This window comes from Drosophila sechellia, chromosome 2R (assembly GCF_004382195.2).
Source record: "Drosophila sechellia strain sech25 chromosome 2R, ASM438219v1, whole genome shotgun sequence".
Taxonomy (NCBI): Eukaryota; Metazoa; Arthropoda; class Insecta; order Diptera; family Drosophilidae; genus Drosophila; species Drosophila sechellia.
Genome location: NC_045950.1, coordinates 19932454 through 19955597, shown reverse-complemented (window position 1 = coordinate 19955597; position 23144 = coordinate 19932454). Strand labels below are relative to the sequence as shown.

General features: G+C 49.7%; 13 protein-coding genes across 15 annotated transcripts; 5 read left to right on the top strand and 8 right to left on the bottom strand.

The window, feature by feature from the left end:
• Positions 1–16: 16 nt before the first annotated feature.
• LOC6615822 (zinc finger protein Xfin) lies at positions 17–1851 on the bottom strand. The gene is made up of 2 exons (XM_002040156.2): positions 1585–1851; positions 17–1525 (listed from the first exon to the last, which is right to left on the bottom strand). Exon 2 carries the CDS (start codon positions 1481–1483, stop codon positions 284–286), a length of 1200 nt encoding a protein of 399 aa, XP_002040192.1. The 5' UTR covers positions 1484–1525; positions 1585–1851; the 3' UTR covers positions 17–283.
• A 265-nt stretch (positions 1852–2116) lies between these two features.
• Positions 2117–3211, top strand: LOC6615821. Its single transcript, XM_002040155.2, has 2 exons — positions 2117–2579; positions 2643–3211. Exons 1-2 carry the CDS (start codon positions 2169–2171, stop codon positions 3027–3029), a joined length of 798 nt encoding a protein of 265 aa, XP_002040191.1. The 5' UTR covers positions 2117–2168; the 3' UTR covers positions 3030–3211.
• A 12-nt stretch (positions 3212–3223) lies between these two features.
• Positions 3224–4172, bottom strand: LOC6615820 (AP-3 complex subunit sigma-2). Its single transcript, XM_002040154.2, has 4 exons — positions 4031–4172; positions 3884–3975; positions 3622–3824; positions 3224–3564 (listed from the first exon to the last, which is right to left on the bottom strand). Exons 1-4 carry the CDS (start codon positions 4097–4099, stop codon positions 3362–3364), a joined length of 567 nt encoding a protein of 188 aa, XP_002040190.1. The 5' UTR covers positions 4100–4172; the 3' UTR covers positions 3224–3361.
• Positions 4173–4362: 190 nt separating this feature from the next.
• LOC116800430 (nuclear receptor 2C2-associated protein) lies at positions 4363–5048 on the top strand. 2 transcript variants are annotated; one of them, XM_032715335.1, is made up of 3 exons: positions 4363–4464; positions 4515–4605; positions 4660–5048. In XM_032715335.1, exons 1-3 carry the CDS (start codon positions 4430–4432, stop codon positions 4951–4953), a joined length of 420 nt encoding a protein of 139 aa, XP_032571226.1. In that variant the 5' UTR covers positions 4363–4429; the 3' UTR covers positions 4954–5048. The 2 variants fall into 2 exon arrangements, with proteins under 2 accessions (XP_032571226.1, XP_032571227.1); XM_032715336.1 differs by having other exon boundaries at positions 4439–4460.
• A 317-nt stretch (positions 5049–5365) lies between these two features.
• Positions 5366–7342, bottom strand: LOC6615819 (5-aminolevulinate synthase, erythroid-specific, mitochondrial). Its single transcript, XM_002040153.2, has 2 exons — positions 6007–7342; positions 5366–5854 (listed from the first exon to the last, which is right to left on the bottom strand). Exons 1-2 carry the CDS (start codon positions 7235–7237, stop codon positions 5478–5480), a joined length of 1608 nt encoding a protein of 535 aa, XP_002040189.1. The 5' UTR covers positions 7238–7342; the 3' UTR covers positions 5366–5477.
• A 150-nt stretch (positions 7343–7492) lies between these two features.
• LOC6615818 (senecionine N-oxygenase) lies at positions 7493–9156 on the bottom strand. The gene is made up of 5 exons (XM_002040152.2): positions 8887–9156; positions 8641–8827; positions 8413–8584; positions 7815–8350; positions 7493–7750 (listed from the first exon to the last, which is right to left on the bottom strand). Exons 1-5 carry the CDS (start codon positions 9072–9074, stop codon positions 7583–7585), a joined length of 1251 nt encoding a protein of 416 aa, XP_002040188.1. The 5' UTR covers positions 9075–9156; the 3' UTR covers positions 7493–7582.
• A 370-nt stretch (positions 9157–9526) lies between these two features.
• Positions 9527–10642, top strand: LOC6615817. Its single transcript, XM_032716941.1, has 4 exons — positions 9527–9742; positions 9813–10006; positions 10062–10141; positions 10196–10642. Exons 1-4 carry the CDS (start codon positions 9701–9703, stop codon positions 10486–10488), a joined length of 609 nt encoding a protein of 202 aa, XP_032572832.1. The 5' UTR covers positions 9527–9700; the 3' UTR covers positions 10489–10642.
• Positions 10511–14252, bottom strand: LOC6615816 (alpha-catulin). 2 transcript variants are annotated; one of them, XM_032716934.1, is made up of 6 exons: positions 13915–14251; positions 13619–13799; positions 12051–13558; positions 11672–11992; positions 11412–11618; positions 10511–10922 (listed from the first exon to the last, which is right to left on the bottom strand). In XM_032716934.1, exons 1-6 carry the CDS (start codon positions 13942–13944, stop codon positions 10806–10808), a joined length of 2364 nt encoding a protein of 787 aa, XP_032572825.1. In that variant the 5' UTR covers positions 13945–14251; the 3' UTR covers positions 10511–10805. The 2 variants fall into 2 exon arrangements, with proteins under 2 accessions (XP_032572825.1, XP_032572826.1); XM_032716935.1 differs by having other exon boundaries at positions 10829–11293; positions 13915–14252.
• Positions 14253–14727: 475 nt separating this feature from the next.
• LOC6615815 (uncharacterized protein C6orf136 homolog) lies at positions 14728–15811 on the top strand. The gene has a single exon (XM_002040149.2). The coding sequence runs from the start codon at positions 14967–14969 to the stop codon at positions 15726–15728; it is 762 nt and encodes a 253-aa protein (XP_002040185.1). The 5' UTR covers positions 14728–14966; the 3' UTR covers positions 15729–15811.
• LOC6615814 (THO complex subunit 5) lies at positions 15738–18040 on the bottom strand. Its single transcript, XM_002040148.2, has 6 exons — positions 17897–18040; positions 17051–17836; positions 16884–16996; positions 16738–16825; positions 16148–16684; positions 15738–16091 (listed from the first exon to the last, which is right to left on the bottom strand). Exons 1-6 carry the CDS (start codon positions 17969–17971, stop codon positions 15849–15851), a joined length of 1842 nt encoding a protein of 613 aa, XP_002040184.1. The 5' UTR covers positions 17972–18040; the 3' UTR covers positions 15738–15848.
• Positions 18041–18098: 58 nt separating this feature from the next.
• LOC6615813 (cytochrome c oxidase assembly protein COX15 homolog) lies at positions 18099–19651 on the top strand. The gene is made up of 4 exons (XM_002040147.2): positions 18099–18297; positions 18373–18475; positions 18533–18665; positions 18724–19651. Exons 1-4 carry the CDS (start codon positions 18205–18207, stop codon positions 19574–19576), a joined length of 1182 nt encoding a protein of 393 aa, XP_002040183.1. The 5' UTR covers positions 18099–18204; the 3' UTR covers positions 19577–19651.
• LOC6615812 (stomatin-like protein 2, mitochondrial) lies at positions 19643–22888 on the bottom strand. The gene is made up of 7 exons (XM_032716940.1): positions 22625–22888; positions 22459–22560; positions 22180–22387; positions 21922–22121; positions 21715–21859; positions 21539–21654; positions 19643–19956 (listed from the first exon to the last, which is right to left on the bottom strand). Exons 1-7 carry the CDS (start codon positions 22670–22672, stop codon positions 19675–19677), a joined length of 1101 nt encoding a protein of 366 aa, XP_032572831.1. The 5' UTR covers positions 22673–22888; the 3' UTR covers positions 19643–19674.
• On the bottom strand, positions 19963–21531 carry LOC116800673 (fizzy-related protein homolog). The gene has a single exon (XM_032716937.1). It carries the CDS (start codon positions 21420–21422, stop codon positions 20067–20069), a length of 1356 nt encoding a protein of 451 aa, XP_032572828.1. The 5' UTR covers positions 21423–21531; the 3' UTR covers positions 19963–20066.
• Positions 22889–23144: the final 256 nt, after the last annotated feature.

Below are 23144 nucleotides of genomic sequence, written 5' to 3'. Positions count from 1 at the left end.
TAAGAAACAGCAAGAGTTTCAGAAATACAGATGTATGTCTTCATGTTCTGGCAAACACAAACAGTTAGAGCTAAAATTAAATTGCATACGACTTATTTACATACATACAAATTGAGATTTGAGAGCCGGCGCTGATCTTGCATAGGAATATAGTTAGATTGCGAATTTATTTAATTTTATTGTACTGTGTGCGTCACCCGACACACGCCCGTGTGGTAGCCAATATCGATTGGATGCGGATGCCAATGGCTAGCGACTTAATGAGTAAGGAGTAACTATGAAACTATCGTATCTTCAAATGCGTCTGCTGGTGCTTTTTCAAGTGGTCGCTCCGCACAAACCGACGACAGCACTGCTGACAGGCGTAGGGCTTCTCCCCGGTGTGCGTTCGTATATGCCGGTTAAGGTCGTCCTGCCGCTTGAATCGCTTCTCACACTGCCGGCAGTAGAAGGGCCGATCCTGGACGAACTGGGGCATTCCGTACGTGCCGGGTCCGTCCGCCGGCGGTAACTGAGAGAGGGTATTTACAATTTCTTCGGTCGGCTCGTATTTTACCTCGGGCTTCGCCTGGTTAAGGAAATCGGGCAACTGGCTCTGGTTGTGACCATGGTTCTCCATCTGGTGTTCAGGAGCCACGATCTGGTACTTGTCGCTGTGCTCTGGCCTTTCCAGCTTGATCTTTATCGGCTTGTGGTGTATGTCGATAATGCTCCCGGGCTGCTGGTGCTGGTTATGCTGTTGCTGGTGGTGGTGCTCCATGCTCGGCTCCCCGCAACCAACCATGGCGGCCATGAAGTGGAAGCCCGAGTCCGACTCCGAATGAATCTGCTTCTTCGGGGGCTTGAGACGGACTCCGCCACTGCTGCTCGGTATTGTTCGCTTCGGGGTGCTGCCCTTTAGCTGGCGGTCGTGGGTGGCCAGGTGCTTGGTCAGGTGGTCGCTGCGGGAAAACTTCTTGGTGCACTGGATGCACTCGAAGGGCTTCTCGCCGGTGTGCGTCCGGAGGTGCCGGTTGAGCTCATCGGAGCGCGTGAATCCCTTGCCGCACTTGGGCTCGCTGCAGACGAAGGGCTTGATGCCCGTGTGCCAGGTGAGGTGGGACCGCAGGTGGGAGCTCTTGCCGTAGCTCTTTGTACAGTTGTCATACGGGCAGACGAACTTGCGCTTGGGATCGGAGGCGAGCGTCGTGGCCATAAGCTTCACACTGGGCATTATGCGGATCTTAGAGTTGCCGTTCCCGCCGTAGTGCGAGTCGTCCTCCGTCTCAGTCTCAACTCCGTGATGGGGCACATTCTCCACATTCGCCTGGTCGTGCTTGACGTCCTCAAAAATCGTCGAGGCCCGCAGTATCAAATCGGACGCCTGCTCGTGTATGTTTGCGCCGCTCATCGTGGGAAACGCTGGTGGTGGTTTCATGGGTTCTATGGGCGTTGATGTCGTCAGCATTTGGGGTGTGGGCGTGTTTGGTATTACTTGTGACATTGCGCTTACGTTCGAGGTTCGCTAGCGCCCTATCCGGTATGTCTGGAATCGAGAGTGGAGGTACTTTACTGCCAGCTACGCGCCTACCGCTCCCTAATTACCAAAATTGCGTTTATCCAAAACTACACTCCTGTACAGGAAACTGTGTTCAGTGGGCGTCGGCCTATTATTTATCAGTTCTGTGGTCCCTCGTCACCATAGCCAGCGCGGAAAACGGTCTATAGTCGGTCCTGGTGTCCCGCACACATTTTCCAATTGTTTTCGCCTAACGCGCTTGCATATTCCAGCGGATTTGCTTATTTTACTTTATTTTATTTATATACTGAAGTACATCCATTTAATTGCGATGAGAAATATCGACTAGTCGATAGGACCGAAAGATACGACTGAACGGTGTGTACGGAGCTATCGGATTTCAATGTTGTATTTATTGATAGCTATGCTCAATTAAATATCTAGAACTAAATTCGTAGTTAACATTAAGAAATGCATATAACGTGCAATGGAATTACGTTCTGTTTGATAGATCATAAAACTATTCATCGTTTGTTTTTTTTTTAGTTACTAATAAAATACTGCATTGCTATGATTGCTGTTTACTTTCGATAGTTCAGACTCGCCCATCCCAAATGTGCACTGTAATAAAATTCGATGCATATTGACAGTTTGTTGTTAGTTTGCTGAGATGCCAAATAAATCCGAGGAGCTGGGCGAAACGCAACTGACCAAAAGGCAGAGGAGGAAGCAGACGATCTGGACGCGGGAGAAGATCGCCAAGCTAATCGAACTTTACCGCTCATCGGACTGCTTGTGGAACCACTATTCCGAGCTGTATAAAAACAAAGATTGCAGGGCTAAAGCCATCGATTCCATCTGCGCTTCGCTCGGAATAACGAAACACGACTATGGCAAGAAGGTGCACAACCTGCGCAATCAATTCAATGCGGAGCTCAAGAAGTTGGAGAGGAGGCTCGAAGAGTCGGGAGGAGATCGAGATTCCGAGAAGGCTTGCCGATGGGAGCACTTCAAAACGCTGATGTTCCTGCGATCTGTTATAGAACCACGACCAGGCTATCAACAAGGTCCTCCGGGCAAGGTGGGCTCCTTAATTCGAAATCTTTAGCCCATAAGTTAACCAATCTATCCTGGTTTTTGGTAGAAATTGGTATCGAAGCTGGACATGAGCTACCCAGATCAGGATGTGGAAAAGCAGAGCCAATCCTCTATAGAAAGTCTAGAATCCATGATCATAGAGAACGATGCTGAAATCTGTCAGCCTCCGAAGGTCAGCGAACCCATTCCGATGCCTCTTGAACCTGCGCCGTCTTCCAAATTCGTTGATCCAAATCGAACTTTCGAAGCTCCAGCTGCTCCCGCTCCCGTCCACATACCATTAAGTGGTCGGGATCAATGGGACGCATTTGGCGAACTAATCGCCAGTGAATTCCGCAACCTGAACTCTGAAGTTTCGCGCAAGAGGCTGAAACGGAAAATAATGCAAGTTATGCTGGAAGTCGGCGAAGAAGATGATCTTGCAAACAGTTGATTGTAGAAGTATGAACATGTTTAATGCAGCGGACACCCTTTTAGGTATAAATCTTAAATATATGCAGCACACAGATCATGCGAATACGTCATCGCAAGACACTTTGTATGTACATTTTAAACATCATTCGATATAAAAAAGAAGTGGTTTAACTTCGCATTGTTAAGCTATCAAAATCGTAAGACTCGTTCTCGCTACTGGTAATTCATTTGCATTTTTATTATGGTAGGGGAGTTATATAGAGTACGTGGGACCTAATATTACGGAACAGTTGACAGCTGTTGGAAATTCATGAAGGATTGCGAAAAAGCACTAGATTCAACAGATTACAATTACACGAGATCTGCCTGTGGCAGATCAGGTAGCTTGATGTCTTTAATCTGTTGCGGAATGTTCATACTCTTCACGGCGCTCACAGCACGGGCAGGTGCAGCCGAGATGCCCGCCTCCTGCTTGACGATCTTGTTCTGCTCCTCGATCCGGGCCATTATGTCGTTCATATTTGTCTGCAGGACCATTCCGCCCATAACCAGTTCTGAAACGAAGTCATGATAGCTCAATCTGAATGGATTGCTAAAGTGGCTTTCCTAACCTGAGAGGATGTGGTGGACGGCATCGGCGTGGAATATCAGGTCCAGCTCACACACGTTTTCGAAACACTTGTCGAGGGTTTCCACGAACACCTGGATCAGGTCCAGAATTCCCAGTTCGCTCTCCGAGGAGTCCACGCAGAAAACAAAGTACAGCGTGGCATAGTGTCTGTAGATGAGTTTGTAATCCGATCCGCCAATCAAACTGGTGGAGGTAGAGGAGCTTTAAGATATTCCGGGTATTTGCTTAATAGTATTGCTCACCTTCCGCCCTCCAGGAAGTTGCAAACATTATCGTCCCGCTTGGACACCAATTGGAAAGTCTCCTTGATTATTTGTTGCTGCAGGCTTTCATCCTACAAAAGATAGTGACAATTTATTAAGAACTGGATTATATGTTGCAGTACTTACGAAATACTGATAGAACTTCGATAGCCGCGGCTTCCCGTGATTGTTAAAAACGAGTATGGCTTTTATCATCTCAACTTCAAAGATAAGTCAACAAAAAAAATGAAAATGTTGTTTAAACTGCCAGCTGTTTTGCTTTTTCGACGAGGGCTGCAAAATCAATATTTGGTCTTGTATCTATTATATCGATATAAATTTATCTGACGGGTTTATTTCAAAAATCTAGTAAGAATCATGCATATACTAGAAAGTTAGGGAAAAGCTATATTTTTGAAGCGATTTCTTAAGTCTGGAGTTAAAAATCTGTACAAAAATATTTTAGGCGATTTTTGATTGTTGCCCATCTCTAATGCCTCTAACCTCGCGGTCTCCGATTTGTTTATGTCCTATATTTATTGAATTATGAATATTTTGACAAAAGTCAAGTACAGCTGCAGGTACTCCTCGTTTTATTTTGTAACTCCTTTAGTTAACATACAGTTTGCAGGGTGAGCTCGGTTTTAAACAAAGATGTGAAGCAGCACGGAAAGCAGTTCATGTTTGATACGCGGGAAGAAACTTCTTGGAATTCAGATGAGGTATCGTCCAAAGATTTCGAAAAAAAAGAACTTAACTCCAAACGGCCATTTCAGGGAACCCCCCAATTCATTACCCTTAGCTTGGAGGAGCCACAGAAAGTCTCAGGATTTAGTTTTCAGTTCCAAGGCGGATTCTCTGGCCAAAAATCCGAACTGATCATGTACTCCGCTGACGGAGCCCAAATTTACCAAGAACCGTTCTACCCAGAAGATATCAACTCCCCACAGCTCTTCCCGATCGCGGAACCAGTCCGGGAGAAAGCCTGCTCAAAGCTGAAGTTCGTCTTCGAGTCCAGCACTGATCTCTTTGGTAGAATCATTGTTTACGATCTCCAGCTGTTAGGCTAATCTCTGGCCCTATAGATCTTACTAAATGTGTACAAAATCTACTCTAATCAAAGTGTATAAAATCGGGGTATTATCTATTGTGGTACTATCAAAAACATTCGCCCTTAATGGGATGGTCATGGTTATCAGGAATAATTGTGCTGATTCACCCTGCCTCTGCTGAAATTGATATGCGACTAATTTCATATAAATATTTCAAACAAGGTAAGCCCTTTAAGTGCTTACGAGTGTGGATCAAGGTTCAATGAAAATATTTCCACGCAATTCCCCAATTTGAATACCATTTGCATGGAGCTGGCACGAGAAACACGCAACTTCCCAACGAAGGTGACACTCTCTCTAGTCAATGTCTTATCACCCCTTAGAGAAGCGTCATCAATCAGCTTAGCCCATTCCAATTGAAATTTCGTCATTTATGTATATTGCACCAAAACCATTGTTTATTTGTCCAAAACCGCACAGATAATTTAGGCATAGCTTTATAATTCGAATGCTTCATTTAATGTCGTGTTTCCAAGAGGCAACTATGCTGCAAGCGAGATCTCCAGGCGAGGGCAGTTGGGAATGCCACACTCCAGGTCCGGCGAGGTGTCCTGGTGCCAGCAGCTTTCCGAGTTGCAGAACATGCATGCGTTGGGCGAAAGAGGGACGTTTGTAGAGAGGTCCACCATTTCCCACACTTTCTTCAGATCGGTAACCAGGGCGTTCATCATTTCGAAAGTGTGGAACGGGGTGGGGGCCAGCCGCAGTTTCTCCTGGCCCCGGGCGACGGTTGGGTAGTTAATCGACTGCAGGTAGTGTCCGAATTGTTCGATCAGCACGTTTGAGATTTGACTGCTCTTCAGTGGGTCTCCGATCTTAATGGGAATGATGTGGCTGGGCGTTTCTTCGACGGGGAAACCTGAAATGGGGCCAATTATATGTGCAGTCAGTAAACTGAAAGTTAATTGTCTCTTTCTATATTTATATATGTATAGCCATCACTTAAAATAAAACGAAAGTGCGAGAATAACCTTCAATTCGAGTTACATAAATGCCAGAATTACGTCTTACCTTCTCGCTTCAGCAGGCTCTTCAGGTAGGAGACGTTCCGCTGGTGCAAGTGGCGCAGCTGGCGACCCTCCTCCGACGCCAGGATGTTGACGGCCTCCAGGGCTCCACACAGCACAGTCGGCGGCAGTGAGGTGGTGAAGATGAAGCCAGCCGCATACGACCGGATCATGTCGACCAGGTTATGGGTGCCAGCTATGTAGCCACCAATGTTACCGAACGCCTTGCCCAGGGTGCCCGATATGATGTCCATTTTGTGCAGCACACCATCCCGTTCACCGACACCGGCCCCGTGATCGCCGTACAATCCCACGGCGTGCACCTCGTCGATGAACGTGATGGCCCCGTGCTCGTGGGCCACGTCAAGCAGCTCCTCGAGCGGGCAGATTGCCCCTGTCATGGAATGTACCGTCTCGAATGCGACGATCTTGGGCACGCTTTTGTCCGTCTGCTTCAGTAGCTGATGCAAGTGGTCCACGTCGTTGTGCCGGAAGATGTGCTTGGGAACCCCGCTGTTCCTTATGCCCATAATCATGGAAGCGTGGTTCCCTGCGTCCGAGAAGATCTCGCACCCAGGCAGAAGCTTGGCGAGCGTAAAGAGAGTGGAATCGTTGGCCACGAAGCACGACGTGAACAGCAGCGCTGCCTCCTTCTGATGGAGCTCAGCCAGCTTACTCTCGAGGCGCTCGTGGTGAAGAGAGTTACCCGAAATGTTCCTGGTGCCGCCAGCCCCCGATCCGTGCCTATTGAGCGCGTCCTGGACGGCCCTTTTGACGCCGGGGTGGGCGGACATGCCCAGGTAGTCATTGGAGCACCACACCGTGATGGGCTTCTCCGTCCGCTCCGAGTACTCCATGGCGTGGGGGAAGAGCCCATCGCCCGCCAGGCGGTTCACCTTCTTGAAGACCCTGTAGGAGTGGTCCCGCTTCTTCTTCATGATTTGCTCGTTGAAGAAGCGCTCGTAGGGAAAGGTCTCCTTGGCGGATGCCTTGCCAGGATCCGCGGAGGCGGGGACGGGGGCGTTTGCAGGTGCGGGGCCACCAGCATTAGCTTGGGCGTTCGCCCCCGTCGAGTGAGACCTTGTAACACTTGCGGCGACGAGTGAAAGTTTCTTCTCGCCGGAGACCAAGGTCTTCCCAACTACGGGACAGTGGCTCCCGTAGGATTGGCACAGCGTCTCCGCGTAGTTGCGGATGAAGCTGGCGGTGAAGCGGTTCAGGAACGGACACTGCATGACGAGGCGCTTTTCCACTTTTGAAGACCCGACCTAAATCAGCGAACTTTGAAAGCGATGTGAGGTGTTCCGAAAATTATGCAAGAAGGTGATTGCGAGGAGGCGGACGAGTGTGGCCAGAGCTGCTGAAAGTGCGCTGGCCGCAATCAGCTGTTTGGAAAAATACCAACAAACATGTTAAAATAAATGTTTGCCGGCATTCAAAAATTCTTTGTTTGAGAATAAAAGTTCATTTTTTAAACTGTATTTATGGAATACAAGAATTGGAAGTGTATTTTATTTCGAAGGAAAGTCGAAAAATGACGTTTTTCAATATATTTCTCCTTTTGATTATTCATTCAGGATCTAGTTGAGCTTAACGAATGTCTCGTCGTCCAGAATCGCGAAATTGTCCTCCCGGAAATGGAGCAAGTTCTCATTGAAGCACTTGCTGCTTTCGTTGTGCAATTTGGTCATCACAGGCTTGATGTTCTTAACTCCTGCAGTTTGCGACAAGTCCGTGAAATAGTCGACCTTGATAATTAATAATAATAGAGTTAATAACCAGATAGAGAAGTAAAGTCAACTCGCATCTCACTTGCTTGGGACCCAGCATGTGGGCATGGCGTTTCCTTAGTCCCTCCGCCCACAGTTTGCCCATCCTATCGCGCGTGTCCTTGAGCATATCCTCCGTGGACGGCAGCTCGTTGGATCCGCTGTAGTAGCTCATGATGAACCTCGCTTGGATGTCCATCATTTGGGCGGCACAAACGTAAAACGGCAGTCCGACCAGAGCCATGGAGGGGTTCCTGATGTTGATGCACTGCTTGTACAGCTCCTGGACGTAGTTGTCCTCCACATAGATGCCCGAGTCAACGGTCAGGAAGGGAAAGGCGTACTTGTAGCCCGTGCAAAAGAAGACGGTGTCAAACTCCTGGTAGGATCCGTCCACGAAGAATGCTCCCTTCTCATCGAGCTCCCGCACATCGGGCTTCTGCTGGACGTTCTCGAAGAATATGTGTTGCCCGATATCGCTCAAGTGGTGACTTATGGTAACCCGATCCGCCGATCGGGAAATGATGTTCGACAGGTCCATGCCACTGGGACCAGCTCCAATGACCAGAACGGATTTACCTGGAGCAGAATAGAAGACCATGTGAAATAACCTGTGCTAATAGAAGTTCATCCTTAATTACCTTCGAAAACCTCCCTACTTCTGAAGTCGTGGCTGTGGAGGAACTGCCCTTTGAACCTTTCCATATTCGGAATTTTGCTATAGTTCGGGGTGTGGTAGTGGCCATTGGCCACCAAGACCTTGTCGAAGTACTGGAACTCTATCTTGTTGGTGGCCAAGTCTTTGAAGAGCACCTGCAAGCGTTTCAGTTAGGTGGATATACATATATGATACTGATTCCACAACTTACTTGCCACTTTGTTTTCCTCTGCAACACTCGAATCACATAGCTATTGAACTTGATGTGCTTCTTCAGGTCGAAATGGTCCGCGTACTGGTTGAGGAAGTCGCAGATCTCGTCGGATCTCACGTAGGAAGCCTTGTTTTCCCCGATTTCGAAGTCCGGAAAGCCCATTACCTCCTTGGGCAGGTTGGTTCTTTGGAGAAGCCCGAAAACTCTTAGAATATCTTATGTTTTTTGGAATGATTTTCGTACCGTAGGTTCTTGTACATGCTGCTGTGGACGTCGATGCCATTGACCACCCCCGTTGCCTCATTGTAAACCCAGGTGCCGCCGATTCGGTCAGATAGCTCGAACACAGTGGTCCCGAACCCATTCGCAATCGAGTGGCGGGCACAGCAAAGACCGGCGGTTCCGGCCCCAATTATGCAAACGCTCATCATATTACAGTATTGGTTACAGCTTATAATTTTATTAATTGCTAGCTGCGATCCTAAGTGCGATACGCCGGGATTGCTTTCTACACGCCGATTGCCTCCACGAAACTGAGGATCGCACCGTGATGAACTTTATGGCTTCCCCGCCCGATAGTCCTGCAAAAGTCGGGTACTTGGACTTCATTGAGAGCTTCGCTCGCACAGCCTATTGGGGACTTTCAAGTAGTATACTTAAGTAAGTCCAATCAGAGTATCTTGCGATCGCAATCCGGATGGATCGCTGTGCTTGTTTTCTGTAATCGCGCTGATAAGAAAGAGCATAAAAGCCTCTGCTTTTGTCTCGCTTTTTGTTTAAGGGGCATATAAACATATATATTAATTAAATAAATATTTAAACTGCTGATAGGAAGCATAGGCGGCACAGCCAATGCCCACAGATGCTCAGATGTACTCGATTCGTTCAGCAGTTCAAGGTTTGGGCTATTATGGACTATGGGCCATGGGCCCAACTTCTTTGAGTTCGTCTTTTCGCACGCTAAACTGCGAAACCGAATGTGAGAAAATTTGCATGGGTCAGGCGGATTCGGAACGTACGTGCTGCAGTAGCAAAGTGCACGTCAAGATCGTCTAACATGGGGCTACCAGCTTGCATCTGCACCAAAGTTCTCCAGCTGGCGAGTATCTTCGGGTTAGAAGGAGACTTTGAGTTACCTTGAATGATAGAGATATGTACATCCCCATTAGATTGCCACGGTGGCGGCCCTGATTGTGAAGCGATTGTCGGACAAGCACTCGGAACGGGTGTTCGCCATCAACAAGAAGCAGTCCAGGGAGTGGACCCTCCTCAACAGCATCTCCTGGTCGAAGGAGGGCGATGACTTCGGCACGCTGACCTTCGTGGGCTACACCTTCATTGCAGCCGTGCTGCTGCTCACACGGTAACTGCCCAGTGACTATGACCATATATGCTATGCTAATACCATATCCTCTTAGGATCATCGAGGGCACCTCGAACTATGGCACCTGTGAGGTAATTCTGTTGACCTGCGGCGTTCTGTTCTTCACCATAGAGGGTAATATGGCTCCTAGGATGCAGTAATGTCAGAGTGCTGAACTCTCTCCTCCAGGACTGCTGATATTCTTCACGGTGGAGCAGCTGTCCGAGGATCTGCTGGTCTTTGCCTACGCATTGGGAGCACTTTGCTTCGTCTGCGCCGCTCTGTTCGCCCTGGACCTGATGTTCTTCAAGAACCTGCTGAAGCTGAGGGACTCCACCGCCCAAACAGACCAGTCGAAGGAAACAGTGGCCCTCAAGGTGTACAATCTTTCGCAGGAACCGAAGGTGAGCTGCTGCAACATGGTGCCCCGCACTCACATCGTGAACGAAAGCAGCAGGAACTATCTACGCACCGACTTGTAGACCCCAGTGAAAGAGCTCGAGATACATATGTATCTGCATCTGCGTTACCTTTATTGCCGTAACTTCGAATGTAGTGAAACAAAATATGCATTATAAGATCGTGCTGCTGAAACAACTAATTGGACTCGTATGTTAATAAAGTTTTCGACATTAATCAACGCTAGAAGCGGCCGCAACTAATACGCGTACACAGAACGGAATGCAGTGCCAACAGTGTAGACTACGATAGCAAAACCCCCGGGCTCCTCTCAGAACAGCAGGAAGGACACCCTCGTCCTCCGCGCATCCCCCTTGGCTCGGCGAGCCATCCCGTAATGTCAGGGAATGTCGCTGCTGCTCGTCGTCCCCTTGGAATCGCACATGCCGCCGGCCATGTTCTCGTTCGACCGCTCCGAGGTGAGTCCTCCGGTTATGCCAGTTAAATTTAGTTTGTACTGCAAGGCGGAGCAAGGATTAGGATTAGGGTGGAGTTAGTAGAGGAGCTGGCACTGCAGCTCATGAGTGGCCAAAACCAATCGTTGGTTAAGGCTCACAGTTGGGTTAGATAAACACACTTTGGGGGATCTTATCAAGCTATCAACTCAACTCAAAACTCAATACATCAAGATACATATATACATACATGCGTAAAACAGAAAGTTAGCGATTAAGATTAAGATACAGCGCCATCTACATTAGCAAAGTCGAAACTAAGAGATGTAACTAATAAGATTGAGAGTTTAGAAACGGGTATTGGAGCACATCCTCAAAAACCAAAAGGCTGCTCCTGCGCCTCTGGCAACAAACGAAAGCTCTAAAATCATACCTGTAATAATGCATGCTTTAATATCACAGTAAACTATAGAAATCATACACATCGAAAGAGTATGTAGTATCCACTACATGTAGGAAATGGCCGCGTGGGCCTGCCTCGGCCTATTTACCTTAGTTGCGCACTCAAAGCACTTCGACACTACTTTGTTTATAACGTTCATAAGGTTCTTGGTTTCCCTGATGACGTGGTCGACCTTCACGAAAGTGGCGGCTTTCCCAACCGTGTGGTCTTTGACTGTAAACTGGAGAGCTTGGACAAAAGTCGGCACTCTATCTAAAATGTTGAGGAGATCCTTTTTGTTGTCACTGGCGGGAACCTAAACAAGTCCAGAGTTAGCGACATGGATGCCCATTATCCGCCGACAATTACCTGGTATGAAAAGTGGCGGAGGACTTTGTAAAGTCGATTGGCCTCCTCCGCAAAATATTCGGCTTGAGTAAACAAATCCTGAGTTGTTCTTAAAGAACCATTGCCCTTGGTAAACTGATACATTAGGAAAGCCATCGCGGACATGTTCTTGGCTCTCTTCAGTATGTCGTTGTCGTCCGACAAGTCTTCGCTCCATTTTGATTGATATGTGTTCAGATCTCCGTTGTTCTTGCCTTCGAGGCCAGAATACTCAACCATTTCTCCCTCTTCTGTTGCAGGTACACCGGATTTTGTTAGTTTGTCTGAGGAGCTCTCGCATTTCTGGGGAAGATCGGAAGTAAGTTAGTGACTACCTTGCCCACTCTGGGCAGCAACCCACCTCAGCATCAACCTCTCTGTCACCCTTGGTGGTGTTGATCGAGACGAGGATCTTCTTGGCGATCATGGAGATCTCGTTCGTCAGCCACTTCCACATGTCCGAGAAGGACTCGAAGTTCTCGTTGGCCGCACTGCTGTTGGAGTACTTCCACAGGATCTTGGCCGCGATGAAGACCTGCGGCCCGTAGATCCGCAGGTTGATGGCCAGGCACTTGGCCTGCACCTGCAGCCGCTCCGTCGGCGCGATGTGCTGCAGCAGCTTGCAGATGTCGAAGATGTGGTCGCAGCAGTCGTGGAACTTCGAGGAGCGCTGGTTCAGATTGTCGATGTCGTAGTTCGTTGCCAGCACGTGGAACGACTTGACCAGCTTGGAGCAGATCTTGAGAGACTCGTTGAAGTCCTCGATCTGGCTGGACACGGAGACGACCAGCTGCTTGCACAGCTCCTCCAGGCTGCTTAGCATACCCAGTTCGGGATCTGACCGACCCTTCACCTGGCCTCCGCCCACTCCTCCCACTCCACCGACTCCGCCGCCGTCCTCGTGCTGATCCTTCATGATGGTGTTCAGGTAGAGGTCGAACTCCAGCTTGCAGTTGTCGCAGTAGGAGAGGATGTTCTTCCGGTGATTGTGGCTGATGTAGGGGGAGTCGGTGAAGTCGTGCGCCTTCTCGAACAGCTTCTCGAAGGCGAGCGAGAGCTCCTCGCGCAGGTCCAGGCTTTCGGAGCTGAGGTGCTTCCTGAAGTTCGTGTTGTTCACCATGCGGCCGCCGCCCGCCGCCGAGGGCAGGTTCTTCTCCGACTTCCACAGGTCATCGTCCAGGAAACTGAAGTAGGCGTCGGAGTTGTTGTTGCCCTCGCCAGAGCCCTCGTAGTAGCTCATCTGGTACTTGTACCGCTTGATGAGGTTCACAATGCGCTTTATTGTCGTGTAGATGCTCTCGTTCTCGTAGTTCGGGTTGCTCGCCTGCTTCTCGAAGGGCATGTGCTTGGCCGAGTCGAAGATGCTGTCCTTCACCACGAAGTGGATGAGGTCCATGGCCCTGCGGATCTGGCAGAACACCGTGTCGCGGTTCTCCTTCACGATCACGCAGTCGCTGTGGATCAGGCTGTTCTTCGAGGACGTCAGCAGGATGACGATGGACTTCTCCAGTATCTGGCGGGCCGAGAACATCTGCGCCCGCCGCCGCTCCTCCTTGAAGGAGTTGCGGTGGTGGCCCGTGAGGTAGGCCAGCTCAATCATCTCGGTTCCGAACACGGAGAAGGCCCGCACGAACTCGGTGAAGTTCATGACCGACTCCAGCTTCTCCAGGCTCTCGGAGGCCCGCTTCTTGGCGGTCAGCAGCTTCTTCACAACTATGATGTCGACCAGCAGTAGGATGCGCGTGACGGACGACAGCAGGGAGCGGGCCGCCAAAATAATGGCTCCATAGTCCTTTAGGGGCTCGATGTGGTGGCGCAGCTCCATGCCGCTTAGAGGTGAAATATCACAAAGTCGTTCAATCGATTTTCCTATCGTACAATGAATTACAATGAAGGGGATGTACCAGGCTGGAAAGGATGGCTTCTTACCCGCATCTCTGGCCTCCTTCGCCGCCTCGTACATGTCTCCCTTGATGTCAATATTCTCCTCGGCGATGATCTCGCCAATGGTTATAAATCGCTCCACGGCAATGTTCAGCAGGTGACCTATGTTCCCAAAAGTGGACATGATCTGCTCGTTATCCATATCACGAACTCGAAAGCGTTGATTCTGGAGAGGGGAAGAAGGAGAGCCCACATTGGCAGTTGGTTTGGTTTCAAGGCCAATCAATAATCGCTGAGGACTAGAACGGAAAGTTATCCCGGACAGCCGGTTGGGTACTTACGTTCACAGTTGATTGAGTGATTCCGTACATCTTGGATAGCTCAGTTACCAATAGAAAAATTTATTATACGTAGTTAAAGAGTATCCGCAAAGCGAGTTTCAGGCATGCAGCATTTTTATTTACTTCCTATTGATTTTTCTCAATACTAGGGCTAGCAGAGTCGAGTAGACATTGCAACTAAGTCGAGAATTTGGCACTCAATAATACGGTCACCGATTAGCGCGTCATAGTACGAGGCTCTATGGGTTTAAGCTCAAATAAAAGTCGATTTTTCAGCCAGCGAAAGCTCCCCAACTCAAATTAGTGTTATATAGCTGGGTGGCTGTAAACAACGTGTTTACATGCAGACAGATATATGTATATGCCCCCAGATTTGTGTGTGATTCGAGCTTGTAACAAATTGGTCTGCGCAGCAAGTCTGCGCACAAAACCATTTAGTACTGTAAAGTGCAACAGTTTCTCGTCACACGCCTCCTGTGGGATTCGATGCGGATGCGAGTGCCTGGATTCGATGCTTGTTGAGGTACAAAACATTTATCAGAAGAATAACCAAGAAAACCGCATAAGAAAACTCTAAAGCCTTACGTACATAGCTTGAAAAAGTGTTTGAGCTTATCGCACTTTCAAAAAGAGACAACATATTTCATGTAATGAGCTTGACACACTAAATTCCACCCAAATAAGTTATATTTTCCCTATCTCACTTCATGACTTCCGGTTGCGGAAGTTAATTTTTGAAACTAATCGGGTATGACAGCCCTGGACAACGGGAGTTCCCCTAACATCCACACTGGCACTCTCAGCCATTAGGTCGTTACACACAGTCTGGCCACACTGCGGCCCAACGACCATATGATTTTTGCCGAGTATTTTATTTCCAAATGTTGTTACCTAAACACGAGCACGTCAGATTCCTTAGGGCCGCAAACGAAAAATAGCCGAGTATCCAGGATCTAAGTCCAATTTGAATGGTGTGATCTGCAGACGAGGCAGATCTGATTCGAGGGAAACCCAATTCCGGTGAAGGAAGTAGCACACAAAGTCCTCGCAAGATGTTGCGAAATTTCGGGATTTCATCAATAAGAAGGAGCAGCTGGATGGCCAACTGCTGCTCCAAGGAGCGGGCGTGGGCGTCCGCCATGCGGCTAAGTGCTTCAGCGCCGGCGAAGTGTCCACAACAGTTGTTAAACAGCCATGCCGCCAATAACCTCCAGCAAAGTCGAAGGGCCTACGAGAGCACCAAAGCAGAGAGGCTGCCCGGGAACCCCAAGGAGAACGAGCGTAAGCCCGAGGATTTGGATAGAGCCTACGAGGTCCTGAGGACCACGCTGCCAAAGCTGTTCGTGGAGCCCCTAGACTACTCCATTTACAGCCCGGGCCTGATCTTCCAGAACAACATTACGGGCAAGCACACTGTGGGCCTGTACCACTACGTCAAACAGATCGCCATCCTGCGAACGGTGGGCCATCTTAAGTACGCCTACGTGAAGTTTGAGGTGCTCAAGATCACAAAGCACCAGGACGACTACACAGTGCGGATACGGTGGCGAGTGCGGGGCATTTCCGGCCTGAAGGTCATGTTCCAGTTCTGGAAGTACAAGATCTGGCAGCTGAAGGAGGTGCTGAAGGATCAGGAGGCGTGGTACGACGGCTACTCAGTCTGCTATCTGGGTGACGACGGGCTGATCGTCAAGCACGTCGTGGACAAAGTGATGCCGGACGAGAGTCGGGAGGCGGTTGAGAACCCTTCTGCGACGGCCCTACCTCCCGGATCCTTGGCGGCGACCTCTTCCCAGAAGATCAACTGCCAATGAAGCCGTAGCTAGCTTTAAATGTTACTTATTTATTGTATTACTAATCGTAATAAACGCAACTGTGAGAACGTTTAGTAACTGCATTGGCGCTTTGTGTTGTACAAATTCGTTATTCAACTGTCACTGCTTGAACGCGTAGACCGATCCCTTCTTGATGTATTTGTAGGGGCGTGAGCGGCTCCGCTTGGCGAAGGCGCTTATGTAAGGCTTCTCCTTGTTGTACTCAATTGTGTTTTGCATGGATCCCTCGGTCTCGAGGAATATATCGAAGCTGTATATGGTGCGGAAGAGCTGCGCGTACAAGACGCAGTGGTTGGGCTCTAACTGCTTGGGCTGCAGGGAGTTGGTCCAGAACTCCATCATCTGAGGATTACAAGTTTAAAAGCTAATTGAAGGATAATAGCTCGACAAGCTCTAACCTTGATGGCCGAATTGTTTTGCGCGGTAAGGCATCCGTTCCAGTGCACATTCAGAATCCATAGAGGCATCTCCAGTGGATAGTTACTTGGTATTCTGATGAAGCACTCCATTTTGGCGGATCCCCGGACGATGACAGCGCGGTAAGAGTTGTACGTAATACCCTTGTCCGCTGTCGAAGTATTCAGTGCGTCTGAAATTTGCGAGTGAAGCTCCTCGTGTGTGATGGCAGTCCATTGGACGAGGCTGCACGACAGGCCGGCTGGATAGATGTTCTCCTTCAAGCTATACAAATCGATATCCTTGAAGGTCAGCCCGCGAATCTGCTGGCTTAAGCGCTGCCAAGAGTTCAAGCGCCTGGCAATGCGGTTAATAATCTCCTTGGTGTTCTTGTTCAAGTTCAGTTCGTGGTTGTACAGCATCGAACTGTTGACGGTTGCAATCGAGCACATGCTTTGCAGCCAACAGAAGGGTTTTCCGTAGTCCTTGGCCTTGAGGTAGCGCACACATTCCTCGGCTGTTAAATCCGAGCTTCGTAGCTGGAAGAGCGTAGTTTCATTAATTGTACAACGTTGGATACGGAAAATCTTACCTCGTATTGGATTCCCGGAATGGGTAATTCATTGCCCAAGTCATTGGGGTACAAATGCCGCAAGAGGTGGTGAACGAAGTTTGCGTCACTGTGGAAAAATGCCAAATTATTTATGCGATTCTTTTCCAGGTGTGTTCCAAACTTACGCCTGGCCGTTGGAATTCCCGGAGCAGTTAAGTTGGCCCCAGACAGTGGCACACTTGATCAAGTCGAAGTAGCGAATCTGCAAAACGAGCTGATTCGATCCAGCGGCTCCAATCTTCAAAGTTTAGATTAATAAATGTTTTGGAACTAGTAAACCGTGTCTTCCTACCGTCAAGCAAATGTGTAGTGGATGAGGAGCGAGTGCCTCGTCCAAGTTGGTTTTTTCCGCAATCTTATCCCGCTCTCCACTTTCCTGTCTGTAGTTCAATGTGGAGCACTTCTTCTCCTTAAGCAGCTCTTGCATTTGGGCCTCGCTCTCATAGCCAACCACCTCGGCGGTGAAGGACTGCTCGTCGCTGACCCGCTGCAGCGATTGCAGGACAATGAAGAAAACGTAGAGCGGCTTGGGCAGGTACTTGACCACTGCGCTTAGCTTCCATTCCACGTCTAGGGAGAGCTGGAGTGCATCGTGCAGCGGCTTTGTGGCGCTCTGCAGAGTGCGCAAGGCGGGTGCGAACGAGACATACCGCTGGGCGTGGCTGAGATTGTCCTGGAGCAGTTCCTGCTTGGAGCTCAGCAGGGCGCTGTACTGCTTGTCGAGTGCCTTTCGCAGACGCAGCTCGCAGTCGAGGCGATGAAGGTGCTGCTTGTGGCTGGACAACTCCTCCTCGTCCTTGGCCATGTCTGGCAGCTCGCTGGAGTACTCGGCGTCCGAGAGCAGCTCCAAGCTGGTGTCCCTGCTCTTGAACTTCTGGCAGCGCACAATCTCCTTCTTCAAGTGGCTCACTTCGTACAGGAGATTCTGCAGCTGCAGCCGGCTGAGGTCCACCTTGCACTTCTCCAGGTGTAGCTTGTCGCGCCCCGCCTTGATCTTGTGCTTCACCTCGCGGTTGGCGTGCTTCAGTGCCACGAACATCAATGTGGTGGCAATGCGAGCCTCATCCGTGGATTGTCCCTGCTCGTGACGGATTTGGACGGATTTAGAACTGTACTCGGGCATGAAAATCGGACTTACCTTGCTCTTCGCCTCCTTAATTCCCTCTATGGCCTTTTGCAGCTGATCGAACTGCGTGTTCAATATTGTTTCCATTTTATTCGGCGAAATTGTGAATAGGAAGCCGCAAAAATTGTTTTTATTAACAAAACTGATATAATGTGGCCAGGCTATCCAGCCGGTACTTTTCAAAATGATTTCAGTATATGCGCATGCCTGCGGCTGCGGTCACACTTGCCAGCGGCTTTGTAAATATAGTTAAAAACAAAATATATCCTTAAATATTCGCTGTAAGCCTAAGTTAATCTCTCTAAACCTGAAATAACACAATGCTGCGATTGCTCCAGAAGAGAACCAGTCTCATAAAGCTAGTGGTACCAGTCCCCCGACTTCATCAGACGATTGCGCAAACAGCGATAAAGGTTCACACTTATTACATATAAAAATGAGTCTTGTCATTAATAAATTAATATTTGTTAATGCCCCCCACCTTGCAGGAAATCCCAGCGATAAAGCCCATCAGCACTGCGAAGAGCGACAAGACCGTCGGAAGATGGTTCCTGGGAGTCAGCGGCATGGTCTTCGTGGCCGTTGGTCTAGGTAACCGATAACTTAATGTAAAGTTTGTAGTTCCTTGCGAAAGTGAATCCCTTCCAGGCGGAGTAACCCGACTGACTGAGTCCGGACTGTCCATGGTCACTTGGAAGCTGACGGGTGAACGTATGCCCCGAACCCAGGAGGAATGGGTGCAGGAGTTCAATCTCTACCAGCAATACCCAGAGTACAAGCTGTGAGTACTCCCCAGATTCATCCAACGCCAGGAACTACATGCAAACCTCTGCTTTCAGAAAGAATGTAAATATGACCGTGGAGGAGTTTAAGTTCATCTTCATGATGGAGTACATGCACAGGATGTGGGGACGTGCCATCGGCGGGTTCTTCCTTGTGCCCGCTGTTTACTTCTGGAGAAAGGGATACTTCTGTGCGAAGACCAAGAAGAGCGTCCTGCTCCTGGGCACTCTGATTGGACTGCAAGGTCTGATGGGATGGTACATGGTCAAGTCCGGGCTAGAGGACAGGTTCCAGGATCCCAACGACGTGCCACGGGTCTCCCAGTATAGATTGGCCTCCCACCTGGCAGCTGCCTTCGTCCTGTACTCACTCTCCCTGTCGAAGGCCATGTCCCTGCTCATTCCCACCAACACATTCGTGATTCAAGCCAAGAAAGCATTTAATATCAAGGGCCTGACCCATTTGACGAAAGCAATGGTCCTGCTGACTGCCATTTCTGGAGCCTTTGTTGCCGGACTAGACGCCGGACTCGTGTACAACTCGTTCCCGAAGATGGGCGACAAGTGGATTCCCGAGGATATGTGGACGTTTGCGCCCATACAGAAGAACATCACCGAGAATCCGACGACGGTGCAGTTCAATCACCGCATCCTTGGAATTAGCACAGTAACGCTCACCACCGCGCTGTGGCTGGTGACCAGAAGGATGCAGTTGCCCAAGCGCGCCAAATGGGCCATCAACGCCGTGGTGGCCATGGCCTGGACGCAGGCCACGCTTGGCGTAACCACCTTGCTTAGCTACGTGCCCGTGCCTCTGGCGACGGCTCACCAGTCGGGCTCGCTTATTCTTCTGAGTTTCGCTTTGTGGCTGTCGCATGAGGTTCGACTGTTGAAGTACCTTCCAAAGTGAATAAATAGGCCTTTGTTCAACCAAAATCTAATATCCTCGCCTTGATAATAACAACTATGAGTGGGCCAAATGTAATAGCAACAACCGTTTATTCATTCCTATTCAATATTCATTTTCACACTGCTCTTATCCTCCTGCAACTCCTTGTACTCAACACTCTTTGCGTTCAGGCAGGCGCCCACACCCTTCACGTTTTCCGATGACTTGGTGGCCTGGTTAGAGTGGGAAACGTGGTTGTACACCGCCAGGGCCTGGGCCACGAAGCCATTAACATCCCCGGGATTCGAGGGCAAGATCATGGTGTTATTCGTCTTGGCCAGCTTCTTGAAGGCTCCAATGTACTGCTCCGCCAACGTGAGGGAAGCAGCATTCTGTCCATCCTGAAATGCAGAAGACGAAAACGACGATCTTAAATGAAGAGACATATGAGACTTTAGATGATAACAAATATAATTTATGGTATCACAAGGAATACGTCGCAATTTTGTCCTCATCTTATGCCATTAAACAAACGGAGCACGGAGTTTGGCTCTTTGGATATTTTCTGTTTGGTGAAAACGGTCCAGAAGCGAAGAGTCTCATCTGCGCCGCCAGTCACTATGGACTCGTTGTCCGGGCTCACGGACAGGTGGAGTACCCGCTGCGTGTGCCCGGAGAGCCTGGCCACCTGCTTCAGCGAGGGATAACGCCAGGCAATGACCTGTGGCTGCGCGTGTCCGTGGGTGGTAACCAGCTCTCGGGAATCCCTGGCCCAGGCCAGGTTGCTGATCTGGGCGCCGGTGTTGATGCACTTCACCAGCTTCCCGGTGAGCACGTTCCAAAAGCGCAAGCAGCGATCGGCGGACCCACCGCCACTGGCCAGAAGACCGGACTTATGTGGCGACCAGCCCAGCGCCTTGACCACCGCCTTGTGCTCGTCGAAGGCGTAAATGGGCTCCGGCCGGTCGTCGGTCCAAACCAACAGGCGGTTGTCGCTGCCACCGCTGGCCAAGTATCGATTGCTGGGCGACCACTGTAGGCCACACACCTCTAGCTTGTGCCCGCGCAAGCAGCGGGTTATGTGCGTCGGGGGATTGCGGACATCCCGCTGCAAAATGGAGCGGTCGCGGGAGCCACTGGCCAATTGGTTGCCGCACCAAGCTAGAGCCGTTACACGCGCAGAGTGCTCGTCCAGTCGGCTCATCTGCTTCTGGCTCTCAGCATCCCAAATGGTCACGTACCCGGACTGGGTGCCAATGGCCACATGCCGGCCTTCACCGTGCCAGCTAACTGCTGTAATCAGGTTATCCTCATTGTTGAAGTCGCATAGACGCGTCACCTGACCACTGACGGCACTCCAGAGATAAACCGAGCACCCCAGACCAACGGCCAGGGTGTTTTTCGACGACCAGTCAATAAGGTTCAGGTAGAAGTCGTCTTGCAGCTCCGGCGCATCGAGTATCTTGTATGGGCGACGTGGCAGTCGGCGTACGGGTCTCTTGAAGATGCTGAGCAGCCGCTGGCTGCTCTCGCTGATGTTGACGAATGGTGTGCGTACTGGCGGCGAAGAGCCGCTGGCAAAACCAAAGATACGATTATGCCGATTCCTAAAATCATCCGTCTGGCCATGAACCTGTACGCTCTCCTCGCAGTTCTCCAAGGAAGTGATGTTCTCGTCCAGGAACTCGTTGCGCAACAGACAGGAGTACACGGAGCTCTCGCACACACTGGAGTTTCCCGGAGCATTGACAAAGTTCCGGTTCCAGTGGTTACCAGCTCGTGTGGGAATGCAGCGCAGATCGAGATCCTCCCTTTTGCCCCCGGCGACGCCCGGAAGCAATCGTTGTTGATACTCTGATTGAAACATCTCCAAATTCGAGTATTTGTTTGTTGTGTGATGCCAAAGAGTTTTTGAAAGAATTGGCCTAGCATTCTACCTAACCGAAATTGAGAGTTGGTGGAGTCCCACGTCGAAATACTTACAAGGTGGGATAAGGATTTCGCTATGGCCAGTAGACTGCGTGCTCTGGCATCCGCCACGGCTATAATGGCAGCCGCCTCTCCGCTGGCCTTGTTGATGTGCTCCTGCCGCTCGGCCTCTGTGGAAGAAGGAACCATGAGTACACTACGTACATTCTGTGAGGAACACTGCCGCTTACCGGAGGCTAGAATCCTGGACTTCCGCTTGCCCTCGGCTATGTTGATTTCGGCCTCGCGAACACCCTCCGATTCGAGAATAGCGGCTCGCTTTCGCCGCTCGGCCTCCACTTGCATTTGCATCGCCTCGTGAACCCTGGTGGGCAGCTGAAAAGGGACACGATCCATTAATCTCTCTACTTGAGAGTCAACTGAAGGATGTGACCTACTCGGATATCACGGATCTCGTATCGCAGACAGGCGATGCCCCACGCCTCACTCGCCTTGTTGATCGAGTCGACGATGCTGACGTTGAGGGACTCCCTCTCGCGGAAGACCTTGTCCATGGACATCTTGCCCAGCTCCGATCTCATCGTCGTCTGGGCCAGTTGTGTTATTGCGAACTCTGGATCCTCCACGCCGTACGAGGCTTAACGGTGATATAACAGATGTGGTGACGTGCCGGTGCGTATGAATTGTGGACCTACCTTTGTACGGATCAATGATGCGCAAGTAGAGCACGCCGTCGATGCTCAGGGTCACGTTGTCGGAGGTAATAGCGCTCTGTTTGGGCACATCTATGGCGATTTCCTTCAGGCTCTGAACGTATTTGATTTTGTCCGCCACCGGGACTAGTATGTTGAGTCCGGGGTCCAGAATTCTATGAAAGCGCCCCATGCGCTCCACCACCCAGGCCTGGAAAACGGAGCGGAGCGGATCGGATTGGAGTGAGCTGCGGGCGACCGTGGTCAGGCAATGGAACCTACCTCTTGCTGGGGCACAAACATAACACACATGTTTATCGGGGTGGAGGCCTTTCCCCTCCGAGATTGCGACGGAATCCATGAGCCGGCGAGCAGGAAGTCTTGCTGCAAGTAGATATATTAGCAGGCGTTAAGCCATTGCAGGGATTTCGAAGGTTCCAGAACGTACCTGGAACAGGCTCGGAACGAATCTTTTGTTCAGAAGAAATCTCGACATTTCGCAATATATGTGCCGATTTTACGAGTCGAAAAATACTAAGAAGAAAACATTATGATAGTCGGCAAACAGGGTGATTCATGTCGCATTTGCGTGCAAATCGATTAATTTTTTCGTTGGGGGTATCTAAAACGGTAAATTTCGGAACTCTTTTCGAATCGGAAAAGATGATTTCGAATATGTCTTTTAGATTAAATAAAGTTTTTTTTGTGAAAAATGACAGTAAGTAAAGAGCAACAGCATAATAATTGTTTCCCAATTTTAGCCAATTCCAAACCGATTCATAATGGTGATATCTCGTCACAAAGGAAAGTCAACTTTAAAATATTTCACATACCAACCAACCAACGCTTGCAGATGAATGGGATTCGCGGCTAACTCAATTAACCGGGAACCGACGACGACAGCAGACACAGGGACCTTTATGGTGTTGTGCAAATGAAAATTAAATCTAATAATCGAACATATGTGC

Coding starts and splice junctions, on each gene's coding strand:
- LOC6615818 (XM_002040152.2), bottom strand. CDS start 9,074: ATGATGAGCGTTTGCATAATTGGGGCCGGAACCGCCGGTCTTTGCTGT. Junction 8,828..8,886: donor AGCATGTACAAGAACCTACG/GTACGAAAATCA, acceptor GCTTCTCCAAAG/AACCAACCTGCCCAAGGAGG. Junction 7,751..7,814: donor ACATGCTGGGTCCCAAGCAA/GTGAGATGCGAG, acceptor TTAATTATCAAG/GTCGACTATTTCACGGACTT.
- LOC6615813 (XM_002040147.2), top strand. CDS start 18,205: ATGCTGCGATTGCTCCAGAAGAGAACCAGTCTCATAAAGCTAGTGGTA. Junction 18,476..18,532: donor CTTCGTGGCCGTTGGTCTAG/GTAACCGATAAC, acceptor AATCCCTTCCAG/GCGGAGTAACCCGACTGACT. Junction 18,666..18,723: donor CAATACCCAGAGTACAAGCT/GTGAGTACTCCC, acceptor CTCTGCTTTCAG/AAAGAATGTAAATATGACCG.
- LOC6615816 (XM_032716934.1), bottom strand. CDS start 13,944: ATGTACGGAATCACTCAATCAACTGTGAAC. Junction 13,559..13,618: donor GAAGGAGGCCAGAGATGCGG/GTAAGAAGCCAT, acceptor ATTGTACGATAG/GAAAATCGATTGAACGACTT. Junction 11,619..11,671: donor TCCGCCACTTTTCATACCAG/GTAATTGTCGGC, acceptor GGACTTGTTTAG/GTTCCCGCCAGTGACAACAA.
- LOC6615815 (XM_002040149.2), top strand. CDS start 14,967: ATGTTGCGAAATTTCGGGATTTCATCAATAAGAAGGAGCAGCTGGATG.
- LOC6615820 (XM_002040154.2), bottom strand. CDS start 4,099: ATGATAAAAGCCATACTCGTTTTTAACAATCACGGGAAGCCGCGGCTA. Junction 3,976..4,030: donor CGAAGTTCTATCAGTATTTC/GTAAGTACTGCA, acceptor TATCTTTTGTAG/GATGAAAGCCTGCAGCAACA. Junction 3,565..3,621: donor CGTCCACCACATCCTCTCAG/GTTAGGAAAGCC, acceptor ACTTCGTTTCAG/AACTGGTTATGGGCGGAATG.
- LOC6615814 (XM_002040148.2), bottom strand. CDS start 17,971: ATGGAAACAATATTGAACACGCAGTTCGATCAGCTGCAAAAGGCCATA. Junction 16,997..17,050: donor CACTACACATTTGCTTGACG/GTAGGAAGACAC, acceptor TAAACTTTGAAG/ATTGGAGCCGCTGGATCGAA. Junction 16,826..16,883: donor GGGAATTCCAACGGCCAGGC/GTAAGTTTGGAA, acceptor ATTTTTCCACAG/TGACGCAAACTTCGTTCACC.
- LOC6615817 (XM_032716941.1), top strand. CDS start 9,701: ATGGGGCTACCAGCTTGCATCTGCACCAAAGTTCTCCAGCTG. Junction 9,743..9,812: donor GCACCAAAGTTCTCCAGCTG/GCGAGTATCTTC, acceptor CATCCCCATTAG/ATTGCCACGGTGGCGGCCCT. Junction 10,142..10,195: donor TCTGTTCTTCACCATAGAGG/GTAATATGGCTC, acceptor TCTCTCCTCCAG/GACTGCTGATATTCTTCACG.
- LOC6615812 (XM_032716940.1), bottom strand. CDS start 22,672: ATGTCGAGATTTCTTCTGAACAAAAGATTCGTTCCGAGCCTGTTCCAG. Junction 22,122..22,179: donor CATCATTGATCCGTACAAAG/GTAGGTCCACAA, acceptor ATCACCGTTAAG/CCTCGTACGGCGTGGAGGAT. Junction 21,655..21,714: donor GTCCAGGATTCTAGCCTCCG/GTAAGCGGCAGT, acceptor CTTCTTCCACAG/AGGCCGAGCGGCAGGAGCAC.
- LOC116800430 (XM_032715335.1), top strand. CDS start 4,430: ATGAATATTTTGACAAAAGTCAAGTACAGCTGCAG. Junction 4,465..4,514: donor AAAGTCAAGTACAGCTGCAG/GTACTCCTCGTT, acceptor TACAGTTTGCAG/GGTGAGCTCGGTTTTAAACA. Junction 4,606..4,659: donor CTTCTTGGAATTCAGATGAG/GTATCGTCCAAA, acceptor CGGCCATTTCAG/GGAACCCCCCAATTCATTAC.
- LOC6615822 (XM_002040156.2), bottom strand. CDS start 1,483: ATGTCACAAGTAATACCAAACACGCCCACACCCCAAATGCTGACGACA.
- LOC116800673 (XM_032716937.1), bottom strand. CDS start 21,422: ATGTTTCAATCAGAGTATCAACAACGATTGCTTCCGGGCGTCGCCGGG.
- LOC6615821 (XM_002040155.2), top strand. CDS start 2,169: ATGCCAAATAAATCCGAGGAGCTGGGCGAAACGCAACTGACCAAAAGG. Junction 2,580..2,642: donor AACAAGGTCCTCCGGGCAAG/GTGGGCTCCTTA, acceptor GGTTTTTGGTAG/AAATTGGTATCGAAGCTGGA.
- LOC6615819 (XM_002040153.2), bottom strand. CDS start 7,237: ATGCAGTGTCCGTTCCTGAACCGCTTCACCGCCAGCTTCATCCGCAAC. Junction 5,855..6,006: donor GAGCCTGCTGAAGCGAGAAG/GTAAGACGTAAT, acceptor GCCCCATTTCAG/GTTTCCCCGTCGAAGAAACG.